Below are 14,431 nucleotides of genomic sequence, written 5' to 3' on the forward strand. Positions count from 1 at the left end.
CGCCATGGTATCAATGTTTTTATTTTTACTGTGAAGACTGGTCAAGATATTTACCTTTATGCCACTGACAAGGTGTGAGGTTTAGTCTCAGAAGTAGCGCTACACCTAGATGCTGCAACAAGTATTCATTCCATGTAGGGTTTAAAGCACATTTTACGCCCAGTCTACTCTTACAACCAGGCGTACGTGCAACATTACTTAATAGAAGACAAAAAATGACTTAAGATCTCGACTGGATCCACACAGAGTCTATCAAGTTCATGGAATAACTGGGAAATGGCCGACCCAAGGAGGAGAGGTGTAGAACTAGTCCCACAGTGAGGAAACTGATCTGAGATTTCTGGCTCGGTAGGCAGGACACTAGGCGGTTAAAAAAAAAAAAACACAGTGTGATGAGTTGAAGTGAATTAAATCTGGTCCCTGACACGGCCCACAAGCTCACACCCACACGTATCCAGTCAGAGTCAGGAGAAGTGTTAATCGTGGAGACTCTCAGAGAGCAGAGTGTCTTGAAACCCAGCTCAGAAAAACTGAACATAGATTTTGGATTTTGCCTTACACCACATCATAAAAGCGATGCAGTAAACGGCTTTGGCAACACGATTTCGTCTCTATTTTACACCAGATTGAGAAGATTAGTCTTATTTTTAGACTTGATTCGGCACTATGAGCAGAACTAACCGCTGACTGATTGGGGGCGTGGAGCAATTAATATCTACAACACTGATGTTTTAAGAATTGTATTTGATGGGTTTGCATTCATGCTATGATCATGTCTGGTCCGTGTTCCCTGCTACACATCACATTTAGCAGATGGTTTTGAGAGCAGGGTACAGTGAGATTCCTCAGCTCACATCAGCCGCAGTCATGACAGAGGGAGAGGGGGAACACAATAATTAATCAGACGATTATCGGCCGGGGGTGACGTCAGGACTTGACCTACTTTTGATAACCAGGAGGTTCTGACTCAGAACGGACGCCTGCATAAACCATGAAGATGCGTTTATGTTTGTAACATCCTTGGACCAACATGTTGACAGAGAGCCGACAAAATGCAAAGAGGATTGTGGCATTCATAATGCAGCAGAACTTCTTTTCATCTCCTTCTTGTCCCTCGTGCCTTTTCTTCCCCTTTTGCTTTCGTTCTCTCTTTTATCCCCCCTTCTCCATGTAATTCTCATACCCTCTTTCTCCTCTTTCAGTCCTTCTTGTCCTTCTTCTTCTTCTCCTTCTTCATGACACACTTCCTGAAGAGGCTGTTATGTGTTCTCTTTGAAGTGCTTCTTCATTCAGGGACGCTCTCTCCATCTCTGTGTCGCCGTCTCTCCACCCTTCTGTCTTGTTAGGCTTTGGCTCTTTCCCAAAGCACATCTTTTCAGGTCACTGTCAGTTCTGTGCTGTCTCTCTCCCTCTCTTTTTGCAGTTAGAGACATTGCAGTGTGTCTATGCAGGCACACACAAACCATGCTGGTTGCTGTCAGGGAGAAGCTGCTGCAGCGCTGTGTGTGTGTGTGTGTGTGTGTGTGGCAGGAGTCTCTTAAAGGACCCTTGCTGTAGTTGAGCAGCAATGCTCAACCTGCAGTGCTCATCATCCGCTAGCACAGCCGCCTCTCTCTCCTCCTCTCGCTCTCCCCTTTCCTCTTCCTCCATTACCCCGCTCACCCCTTTCTCCCTCACACTCTCTCCCTCTACCCACTCTTCTCTCATACGTTCGTCATCTCGCAATCGCCGTCATTCACTTCGTCCACCTCCACACGCGTTGTGTTGCTAGTTGTGTCTGTGTCAGGGTTAAAGCCCTTAGTCAGTGCTGTTTGAGTCATCAGTGTTGCTGTAGACAGAAGAGGGGGATTCTCCTCTCTTTCGCCTTCCTCCTCCTCCTCCTCCTCCTATCTCGCTCCTGCTGGACTTAAACCGGGAGGAAACATTAGTGTGAGTCATGCACCATGCTAATCTGTGTATGTGTTGGGACCTCTCCCTGGGATCTCCCGGCTTATGTTGCCTTGTATGCATATTGTGTCAAATCAGGAATTTTAAACGCTGATCTGTCTTTCTTTTGTTTTTTCTTTTGTTTGTTTGTGATATCTGTGTGTATGTGCTGTGTGAATGTGTGTGTGTACGGATGCACAGGCTGGTTCGGGGTCTCCCACTATGGCTGCGGCCATCCAGGACTTCCAGAGGTCGGAGTCAGACCGACTCAACGAAGTCAAAGGTCACTTGGAAATTGCCTTACTGGAGAAACATTTCCTACGTGAGTAAACACACAACATACGGTGTAGATTAGGGCTGTGTTACACGACCACTTTCCATTGAATTCCGATTCACATTGTCCCGATTCAATTCAATATTGATCCTCAAAAAGAAATTTCAGTTTTGAAGCAATTTTGTTTAGCTATGAAAGAGATTTTCCCAAGACTAACGTTGCAAGTTGTTCAAAAATAGAATTCTCTCCAGCTCTTCATGCTTTTTAAATGCTGCCACACATCAGCTACCAGGCCCCACAGTGCTCTTCTGTTATGTTTTGGATCTGTTATGTTTCCGTTATATTTTGGATTGTCACACGTGGGCTAACCTTGTCTGGTCAAGTGAGACTAGTCGTGCGAAACCGGTCACATGAGACCAAAGTGAGATTTCTAACAAGATGATGCAGGAAATGGCACATGTTTACAAAATCAGTCGAAAGGATTTTATGAAAGCATATTCAAAAACCATTTTGTGTAGGACACGGATCGTGTTTCTGGACACTGTTTTTTAGAACTTGCAACCCCTCTGCCAACACTAAGGGTTATGTGTATACTCATTTGTGTACAGTATGCGTAGGTGGAAAGGTTGTTTGAGCTAGTAAGCATTAGATTGAGATTAAGTGTGTTTCTTATCTACATTTCCTTCCATGCAGTGTCTGATTGTGTACCAGATGTAGCAGGAGGCTGCTACTATTTGATGAGAAGCTTTGTTGAGAAAGACTATTGTTGTGTTGTGTTTTTTGAAAGGGATGTACAACTCTTGGTGACATTTAGCTCCAACCTAAGTATGTCTTGTGATATTGCTGTGCTTTGTGGTCTCAGATGACAGTCAGGATTTGTTCACGTCTCTTGGTTGTGTTGTACAACTTTGGTCTAACACACGCGTATAATGGTAATGTGTTGCTCAACTTGTGTTGCTCAAATAAAACCACTGCAAGATTTCTCTTCTGTCTACTTCAGATTTTGCATATTTCAGCTAGTTCTGTAAAGGCAACGTAAATCTAGCTTCTCAAATCAACTCCAAAGCATGTAGGGGAGACAAATCGACACACAACATCAAATGAACTTGGCTAAATGTGCCATCTGATGGACAGTAACAATGACAGTAGCTTCCTGTTTTGGAAACTGTATGTTAGCAGCCATGAAATTACACTAGACTATAATGGAAGCAAGCAGCTGCTGAGATCATTTTAATCAATTCGCCACGCTACATCAGACTGTGAAATTAATTTTTGAATCAGCACTACAATTTCAGTAACATTTAAATAATATTTATTGCAAGAATCAAGTCAGATAAAAAACAGACAGGCATAACTGGAGAGCTTTAATGGTGGAGAGTACTTCCAGAACAACTCTGTGTTCAGGGCTAAATGTGCTTGTTGGATCTGTGGTGGTAGTTTTACCCGCTGTGAACTCACAAAGAGCTGATCAGATGTATAAGCTCTGTTCATGGAAGTGGTTCTGATCCCAGTTGACTTGATTCTAACCACGAAACATCAGTGTTAAGGACCCTTCTACTCAAAAGTAATCCCACGCCAATGTCAGACTAGGACAGACTGTTCTGAACCAGCAAGGACTCCGTGGCTGGGCTGTCTCAACATCTACCTGCAATCTTCAAGTCACAAGGACAGAGCACTCACCACAAACCATTCAGCACCTCTCTGTTAGTACAGCGGAAAAACAGGACCATCCGATGGAGGAAAACTGGAGTGGTGTATAAGTGGACCTTGAGTTAACATAGTTTTTCAAACTACTAGCTCTTAAGGTCAAGAGTGGACTCTCGCTTAAGTTCGACTGAGTCATGTATGAAAACATTTACTCCCACACGGCAAAATCACGTTCTTCACTGCAACTGAAATGAAGATGAAAATGCTTTGCAGCAGTCTCCACTGACAGTCTGTAATTGGAGGTTTGTGGATGTGATGGATTCATTCGTATACCAGATCCAGAAAATGTGACTAGGGGAGAAATTACAGGGTTTTGTGCAGAGGCAGAGGGAATGTGGCAAATAAGACTAATTTGAAACAAAGGACGGCGGAGGATGCTTATTGAGTCCCCTGCTCTCACGCATTTACGAGTGTGTCAAACCTGGTATCCAATAAGTGGTGCCACTGGTTGTCCTATGCTGTTGTAGCACGTTGTCAGTCATGTGGTGTATAATGGACTGAAGTCCCCCCCCCCCTCCTTTCCCTTTAGCCTGTGTATGTCTATTAGAGAGAAAGTGATAGACAGGGAGAGAGTGTGTGCGAAAGAGAATACTTCAGGCTATGTCCTCTCTCATAATGCCTGCGCCTGAGCTAAAAGGACAGGATTCATTACCACACTGTCAGGATGCTAGCTAGATGGGCTTTTCTTTCAGGGACTTCTTTTCCTTCCTGTTTTCCCTTTCCTTGCTCCCTTGTTTTTCTTCTTCCACCCACCCATGCTCTAAAAAAAAATCTTCTACAGCTCTTTTTGCCTTTTCCTCTCCTTTCCTTTCCACCGAGCTGCTCCTTCACATTCTACCCGGCGTTCACTTCTTTCCCATTTCTGCGTCACTCTCAGCTCTGCGTGTCTCTCTTTCAGACACAGCACTGTGACCTTCTCGTATTATTGTAAACTCTGGATTCACAGCACTGAAGCAGATAAAAACAGGCGTGAGAGCTTCATCGAGCCAAGAGAGTTAAGAAAAGACATGTTGCTGTGGCTGAGACGGCAGCCACTTGGCAATTTATGAGAGGCTCAGCCTTCACACGCGTTCTGTTGCTGACAGGGAAAGGGTAGCAGTACGTCTAGGTCATTTTTTTAGTACCACTCCCAAGTTCTTTGTTTTATTTTTCTACTGTATTCTGTCTCTCTCATTCTTCTCTCACTGTGGTTATCCATTTCTCTCGCGCCTGTCAATCTTTCATCCCATCTCTGACCAGCGTAACCGTACTTCAGAGAACTCTGAAGCATGACAATCCATTAGCACCTAATGGAGTCCTGAGCCCTCTGTGCTCTGTTCTGCTGTATTTCTACTGCTTTCTTTTGCCCTCTCCTCTGCTTTCCTCTGCTGTGATTGTGCAGTGAACAATGGACTGCTGAGTGTATGTTGCACAGTATAGCCTGCTATATAAGTGATTATTTGTCATTTTTAGAAAGACTTATATGCTTATATGCAGTTTGGTAAGCTAAGGGGATTAGCGCGGTGAAACAAAAGATTCCCTGTAGCGAGACATTATAGGTTTATGTGTTGTGTAATGGATTTTCTGGAACATAGCTAATTAAGACAAACAACATGCTATACTGTGAGAAAACTGGCCGTAGTTTGAACAGTGAAAGACTTTAGACACGTTAAGGTTAAACCTCAGCAAACACTTCAGCTTGTTGCCTGACGCTCTTCATCCAACAGCTCACTGTTGTAGGAAACCGATCAGCCTCTGTGGCAAAAAAATGCAGGAAATCACTACCTGTCTCACTTCTGAAAAAGTTGACCACATACCATGGTTAAGCAACTTCAATAGAATTGCTCAGTTTGCATAAGCAGCATGGTTTCCATTGAATCACTAGTACAGGAATGGTGAACTCTGTTACTAACAATGGAGACTTCTGTCTAGGGATGTTAATAGCTATTGTAGTAGGCGGCTGTGGCTCAGTAGGTAGAGCGGGTCGTCCACGAACCAGAGGAACGTGCCACATGCAGAAGTGTCCTTGAGCAAGACACTGAACCCCCAGTTGCTCCCCGTGCGTGGCACTGGTGTGTTAATGTGTGTGTGCTTGTGTGAGCGAACGGGTAGATGTGTCTTTGACCGTAAAGCGCTTTGAGTACCAATTGGTAGAAAAGAGCTATACAAAATCAAGGCCATTTACCATTTAGAATGACAACCCTAAATTAATGAAAATTAAATACTTTGGCAAAATCAGCGAGTTGCGGCAGATTGTAATACCCATTTTTCACCATTTCCAGACATTTCATTGACAGTTACAGACTTTTATTAATTGATCAATACACTCCGACTCAATACAGCCGACCAGTTGGCGCCTCACGTTTTATTGGCGCAATTAAAGAACAATACCAGCACACGGGTACAAATGCTTTCTCTGGTGTAGCCCCCTACACCGTAGGCTCTGCGTAGCCCGGTTGTATGAGTGTAAACCGAGCTTAAGGGTTCGTAAAAGGTCACCATTTACTAACAGCCAGCACATCGTGCTCATTAATTTTAAGTTACTATAGATGAGTTCATCAGCTAAACCTCTAAAATATGAATGAGCTCCATTTTTCTCGTCGCAGGCTTTTTAGCTCTACTTGTCTGCTGTGTTTAATTTCACTGTGCTGTTCACATTATGGTGTTGTTTCTTTCAGAGTGGATAAAGAAAGTGATTCGGCCTTTGCACACTAAAAACACTGCAGTTCCAGTGGGACCAGGCATTAGGGCTCTGTTAGGAAATGGGAGCAAAAGAAACTGACTCAGATCATTTTAAATCTTGAGTGTCCGTGTTGCATCAGGCTTTAACCCAAGAAATTATTTAGTCTTCTTGGATCTCTTTCATATCCAGAGTGAACTGAGTGTAGGCGTATTTTCTCTCTCTTTCTTTCTCTCTCTCTCTCTCTTTCTCTCTCTCTCACTCTGACGTCTTTCTCTCTGCTGCCTAAAATAAAGCCAAGGCCCACGCTGCATGCTAAAACAAACACACCGCTTAAGTGTATTGTCTCTTGCCTTCACAGGAGGCATGAGTTTCCATTCCAGATGGCATGTGTGTGATACTGTGACCCTTGTCTTTTCCCTCGGCATTTGTTGTGATTGATCCATGCTATTCTGAGGAGACTCAACTAGTTAATTTGTAGCTATGTTTCCGGGGCGTGAGATTACATAGAAGAAGGCAAACACACACACACACACACACACACACACACACACACACACACACACACATATGCAGCAGGGGTTGTGAAGGCATTCTGTTGCGTTGCAGCTTCCTTCAGTTTTCTTCCCCTTTGCTCTTGTCTCCTTTTTATGTTTGTGTTTATGCGCACACACCCACTCAACACACTAATCAGATTAGTTTAAAGGGCCAGCGCTCGCTCTTAATGTTATCATCATTGAATAAATACAATGTGCATTCACCTCATTCTGCCTTCACAGAGTGAAGTGCAGCAGTAGGCTCCATTGTCTGTTAAGTAAGAGAGCCACTTCACTCATTACATAAAAAAAAATGACCCACATACCCCTTCTGGTAATTAGCTGTGCTGATAACTGTAGTACTACTATAGTAACGGTAAATGTGGTTAAATAAAGACGTCTGGGATTAATTGGCCTTAATCTATAAGTCTTTGATCTGATGAGTCAGCAGGGCACAATGAAAGGGAGTTGGTCACCTGGTCAGATGGGGGTTGTGGAGCCTGTTGAATGCAGCTCTTCATCTAACAGCTCACTGTGGCTGCTTCTTCTTGTTCCATTACTCCTTTAAAATGTTCAAAATAATCCACTGATGATGCAAATATATAAATGTTACAATACTTTCATTGACGTAGTCTCAGTCACTATTGTGTTATTTCATCTGGCAATCGATGGCCCCATGTTAAAGCCAGCTAGCATGCTAAAGCCAGCTAGCATGTTAAATCCAGCTAGCATGTTAAAGCCAGCTAGCTATTCTTTTAACATCTCTCAGTATAATGCCATTGTGAGTAGTTCAGTGAATTGGGAGCTGCTGCTCTATTGTGTTGCTGGATTAGGAATCTGCCAGGTGAAAAGAAAAACCTTCCTGTCTGAATATTTAATGAATATTTAATGTGCACAGCCTTTCTCCACAGAGAAAATGTACTACATTACGATATACATCGATGTTATTACAGTATGGATTGTATGACTCAAAATTACATTTTGTAAAAGAAGATATCAATATTAATATATAGTGTTGCCAAGTGTTCAAATGCTATTGTTTATGTATTATTGTTTTAATGGTAAGTCAAAAGCAATCTTCAGCTGCTAACACACATTATGAAGTCCTTGGTAATTTAATAATTAGGTTAGGTTTCTTCATTATGTGCCGACTGGCTGGCTGCCTTGATCTTCTATTCTGCAGAGCTTTGTAAGGTTGGAGTTTTATAATAGAAACCACAGAGGACACAAACACAATGGAAGTGTAGATTATTATTAAGCAGTTCAGCAGTGTATCTGCACGTCATGTCTGCAGTGAATAATGCGGGCACGTGTGCATGCGAGTGTTCTGTCTGCACGTTACGTACACCAAGATTTACGATAAGCTCTCGGAGAACACAGTTTCCTTGAGTGATAACCCTGTGATGTATCTGTGATTATTATAGGGAAGGATGTAAAGGCAAAGGGATACATCATCTAGAAGTGTCCCATGGGAAACAGAGCTGAGCTGAATTGACCCTCTTGCTAGTGCTAATATGGAAGGGATGGTAGTGTGAGTGGCAATCTCCTCGTGTCATTATATGAGCAGGCTTAATTTGCTAAGCTTTTATGTCTTTCTCCTCTTGGTTCTCTCTTGCTATTATCCCTTATTCTATATCACTCATACCACAGTGTCTGTTTGCCCTCATCCTTTTTCTGTCTCCAAACCTAATTTGTACTTGGAGCTGAAACAATATTGGCAAACAAAAAAAAAAGCACAAATCACACAAAAGCACACAGTACATGCGCTGGGTATTTTTGTGTCGCCGTCTCTCCTGGCAGGCTGAAGTGTGTACATGTCGTAGAGCTCCTATAATCTCACATTGCACAGTGTAAAAGACAGGCCCTCCCTTGATTGGTGTTTATTGGTTTTACCACCACTGGAAACAACTTGATGTGTATTTGTGTGTGTGAGAGGGAGGCTATCCTGCGCGAGGTCGTGCATTGAAGGTCACTGCAGTGGAACAGGCCATGCTTGATGCTCCACAGTGACTGGCTGATCGATAGTGTCCTAGCGGCTGTCCTACTTCACACAGGGCACAGGAACACACACAGAAAGGCTGCACAGTGACAGCACATGTGAAAGCTAATGGCATCAGAGATGAACTGGGTCTGAAATGCAGTGCTTTCTCCGTAATGCCATATAATAATCATAAACACACCATGACTGGAACTGTTATTGGTGAGTACACCCCAGTTGCGTTCGTCAAATAGACGGTAGTGTGCAAATGTTTTATTTGCCACTGACGGAAATTAACACTTTAAGGATAGGACACATTCTTCTAGTACATTGGGTACATGCATGGTTGTTGAATTCTGACAGGGTAGTGTTGTTTCAAATTCAGCACGGCAAGTTCTGCGCTCCCTGGAAACGACAGTGGTGACACTTGTTACACTTGTGACTCGTATGGTCAGACCTTTCCTGTTCCGACTTCAAGAGCTGCAGCTTCCTCTGCCGTCACTTTCACAAGTTTGAAAGTTTTGACTGGCGGTGCTACTTGGGCGCCAACAATTTTGTGTACACAACTTTCCAAAATTGTTGTGGTTGGTCTGAAACCACTCTGTTGGGAACAGATTATGCCTCAGCAGACATCTGCCAGGCTAACCAAATCATTTGGGCGGGATTCAGGCGTGATGGACAAAAGAGTAAAAGCGACATAGTCATACAAATCATCTGAGCACTGTGGAGTTGAATTTGTGTACAGCAAAATGTCTCTGATTTCCCCTGAAGCTTTGAATTGGATTGAGTTTGGTTTTCAGTTTTTTACTTAGCAGTAAATCTGACTGCCTGTATACAGAGTGCTGTGTGTCCTCTAGGAATACGGGCAGCATTTTGTAATATAAATGCACCGTTTTGTTTGTGAAGACTTGTAATGCGTGTTGGTTGAAACCGCAGAAAGACGGTAGTGCAGTACATACCAACATTCCCTTAAATATTTTAGTGTCCATTGTATCCTCCTGCCACCCGGAGATTGTGACAGCCCTGAAAATAGCTGGATGTGATGCTGCTTCTTCATTATCTACAGTAAACTATAGCAAACCACAAAAACAGACTATAAATTCAAAGCTATGTTGCACATAGCTGTGTTTCTGAGTTGTTAGATGAGAATATATAGCATTAGGGTGACAGTGACTGAACGGAGCACAAAAATATATATATTTATTTCTGTAATTGGGCATATTGCAAATGTGGAGTGATGGAATGCAGAAGAAAATGCTTGTAACTGAAAACTCTTTGTATTCTTTGAGATAATTATGCAAGTGATTATTCTGAAGGAGTCTGCTTCATCGCTCATTGCTTGTACTGACACAATAATTCATTGTCTTCCTAAATAGGCAGCTGCAGTATAGGCTGCATGATAATGAAGACATCTTTCACAGAGCCTGTTAAGGAGATGCTCTTTTCTGTCAGAGGTGAGCTTTAGAGAAAATAAAGTAATTGATTCTCTTTGTACGCATACAACTGGTACAGATATCCCATTGTACATGAGCTACATTATTTCTCTTGCTGTACTCTTTTCTGTGTCACAGTTTTAACATTTGGATTGTGCTGTACTCTCATGAGGTTGGATCCAGTAGTGTTTACTCATCATTCTTGAGCTGTATTCAGGTCGGTGAGAATGCAACAGGTGGCCGTGTGGGCAGAGAGACGAAGTTCACCAAGTGGAAATGAACACCCAATTGTTTTGTCAATGCGGCATGCCCACTGCCAAGTACTGTATGTGACGTGTTGAACTGCGTATGGATAAAAGCAGTAAGCTAAATGACTAACACGAGGATGTACGGCCCTTCTGTGCCCTCCAATGAACTGCATGTCATCTTTCAAGAACCATTAATGGTACCCTGAACGCACTTGCTGAGAGGAGACTGCAGTCTCGACCAGATATCTGATGTAATGACATCTATTATGTGATTACCGCTCTCCAAACAAGCAGCTGGTGCCGTCCCTGCTGACAGAAGATTAGATTATAGAACATTGTTAATCTAGATTATTTATTACATGCCTACGTCTCCATAAATAAATATTTGAGGCTTCACACAAACACTCATTAACATTGCCGTCCACACAGAGACAAGGCAGACATACAGTAAAGCCCACACACGCTGCCTGTCAAGGAGTCTGGCTCAATGCTACATGAACAACAGGTCAGTAGACACAGCATGACACAAGATAGGAAGTGTTGTTGTTTTGATGTTGCGGGGAGGACAGTTGAAGATTTAGTCATGATGTCGACCTGATGTTGTAGAGGGGGGATAAAAGTGAAACCAAGTGAGTGAAATCTAGGGCATCCAAAGATATCAGGGCCAGAGTGGAAACAGGCCACTGAGAGAAAAGAGAATTTTAGATTAGGATAAAATAAGGAATATTTATTCTTTCTTCAGTCTAAGTACAACCTGATTGGCATTACAAGGAAGATGGGTCAAACTAGAGTATTGGAGAGAGAATTGTGAATGAATAAATCTTAGAGTAAATCATTAACTTGTGGTAATTTGAAGCTGTAATTCATGCAGAACCACTTTAAAAAAAGTGTCAAGTTCGTTGTTGTGAACTTGACACTTGCAGAATGAGGATGTGTAGTTAAAGTTTAAGTGTGATCTGTGCTTTATGTGCATTTCTAAGACAAGGGTAAAACTAAAAGAACATGTCTTAGAAAAAAAAAGGTGGACAAATGATGTGATGACCTGTGATGGGCTTACATTGTCTTCTCTACCCCAACATCCTGTTCACGTTTTCCTTGATCAGTGCATGGCGTATTAACGTCTGCATATCGGCCTCAAAGCTCAGCCTTCCTCTCTGTTCAAGTCAACAAGTGTTGTGGCAATCACTGTAGTGAATGGGAACAATGAGAGGCCAATGTGAAGCAGCTGATTCTCTCTCTCTCTCTCTCTCTTTCTAAACTCCCTGTGCCCCCACCTTCTTCAATGAAAGGAGCCATTGTCTCTGGCCTGGATTAAAAACCTCGCACAGTACTTTTCCTTTGAGGTCTTGAACAACTTTGCCTGCTTAGATGAAAAGCAGTTTGCTTTTCTTGCACAGTATGTCCATTCCTCATGTGCACTCGCCTGTCCTCACCCGCACACAAATATCAACTTGCACAAGCCAAACACACCACAAATCTGATAGGCACACACAAGCCTGCACTGACACATGAACATGCATAATGTGTGCGTGTCTGACAACTCCACTGCGTTCAGAAATCTCAGATTCCAGGCCCTCTTAACGCGCTGGCCACCCAGCAAAGCCCCACCTCTCCCTGCCTCGGCTGCCCTCCTTCTCTTTCTGCCCAGAGCCCAGCGCACTCAGACCAGCTCTGATCACTGACCATGCCTCTGTGTGTGGAGGCCTGTCACAATAGCTTGTTGTGTTGCTAGTTATAAATTAGCTCAGAGGAACCTGTCCATGATCTCTGCTTTGCCACTGGATTGGACATGGAGCATTTACCTGAACTCTGATGGGCTTCAAGGAGTTTTTAAATCATCACTTAGCAGTGGGGCCTAAACAAGCCGTGCCGGACTAAAGGAATCTGCAGCCATGGCTCGATTTCAGGAAAAAACCAAGTCGGCCACTCTTCCATCCCGTACCTGTGGGAGTGTCCCAGGGACTAGCCGATTGCAGAGACGAATGGCTGTGTGCAAGATGGAGGACTACACCTTTGACAGCTTTGAGCTTCTTTATAGTGGAGCCGTTGATAAAATCAAAAGCCATAAAAGTAACCTCAACCTCAGTAAGTTTGTCAGCTTCAAACTCAGGAATTTATTGGCTAATGTATATGTACATTGTAAGATTATGTAGCATTTGGGCATTAGCCAACATTGCAATCAGCTGAACAAGCCTGCGCAGGTAAACAAAGTTTAGCATTTGATAGCCTCATCTTTATTGCACCAGTTAGTGTTTATGCCAACTTCTGTCTCAGTGTTATAGATCAAATTTGCCCATTTGTCACCATACATGTGGTCATCTGATCATCTTTAACCAAGTCAACCACAGCAACTTTATCCAGCCTTGTCTCTGGTCAGCTGAAAATAGCAGTTCTCCTACAGTAATGGGCCATTACAATAAAAACGGCTATCCAGTCGTTAATGTTAACTTAATAATATGATAATTTAACTTTTTGGATTCTGTGTGGTGTTGATTATGAAAATCATAAATTGGGATTATACAGAAAGTGAAATGATGCTCCATGGTCGGTTGTTGCTGTCTTGTGACACCTCAACTGTACACGCTACAACATTATCTCCGATTTTGACTCTAATAACCAGATGACAGTGGGACTAGAATGTATCAGATATCCCACAAACAACCTTTCCGTTCAGAGCAGTCTGTTTCTACTTTTGCAAGAGAAGGTTTGTTCTTGCCTCTGGCCAAAGTTTGATAAAGCTGACATCACCATTATTGCCATCCTTATTAATTTATTAACTGCCTTCACCATCGCTGGGATTGCTGTTTTGAAAATCTTTATTAGACGATAATATGCACACAATCAATTGGAAGTTCTTTAGTTTTTATGTTTTGACAGAAATCAGTTCCACGGAAAGCCCACAGAAGAGAAAAGGTCAGCGCCATTAAATGTGAGCATTTAGCTAATCTCCTGTCTGTGTTACAGATAAATGATCTAGATACTAGCCTTCATATCGGCCAAAGAGACCCTGTGATATGGTAACCCAGGATGAAGATTTAAATATAGAAGACAGCGATCCAATTTTAGAAGCAGAACAGGCGTGTTGACAGTATTATTAATATGCTATCTAACGTGGAGGGCCTCTATGGAACAAGGAAGTGACTCTATTCTATATTTCGCTGTCTTACACACTAAGCATATTCTATACATTCTGTCCTGTACCACACACTTGTGGCCCCAATGCAGTTCACTGTTGAAATGAGGCATCTCTCTTTCTTGTGTTAGGAAGGATATGGCCAGTATGGAAGGAAGGAAACTACAGAGAGGAAATGTGTAAGGAGGATCTTAAACACATAGGAATAATAACACAAGTAAAAGGGAGGGACTGGCATTCAGTATAGAGTGAGGAAATGGGAGGGGTGGTGTAGTAAGACGGTAAAAGGTAAACAGGATTAGGACTTTGAAAGTATCAATGAGTGACGGCAACAGTGGCAGTAAAAGGACAAATAGGTCAGTTGCACATTAAGGATTGTTACTGACATTATGATATGATCTAATGCACTTTGAAACCATGAACTAAATGAACTCCTGCACCCTTTTTAGGGCGAGCAATCTTGAAATGAGTCATTCTTAATCAATAAAAAATAGAAGTGATTTCCGTGGAAGCCAGACTGACTTCCCCCGGCAATAA

General features: G+C 42.7%; 1 protein-coding gene across 6 annotated transcripts in view; it reads left to right on the top strand.

Moving 5' to 3' along the window:
• gramd4a (GRAM domain containing 4a) overlaps positions 1–14,431 on the top strand; it is a 46,212-nt gene that overhangs the window by 12,239 nt on the left and 19,542 nt on the right. For all 6 annotated transcript variants that reach the window (XM_084573117.1, XM_084573119.1, XM_084573121.1 and 3 more), the window contains exon 3: positions 2,128–2,248. In XM_084573117.1, the coding sequence (XP_084429243.1) occupies positions 2,128–2,248 (121 nt within the window). The remainder of the gene's footprint in view (positions 1–2,127; positions 2,249–14,431) is intronic.

This window comes from Chelon labrosus, assembly GCF_963514085.1.
Source record: "Chelon labrosus genome assembly, chromosome: 23".
In the NCBI taxonomy this organism is placed as follows: Eukaryota; Metazoa; Chordata; class Actinopteri; order Mugiliformes; family Mugilidae; genus Chelon; species Chelon labrosus.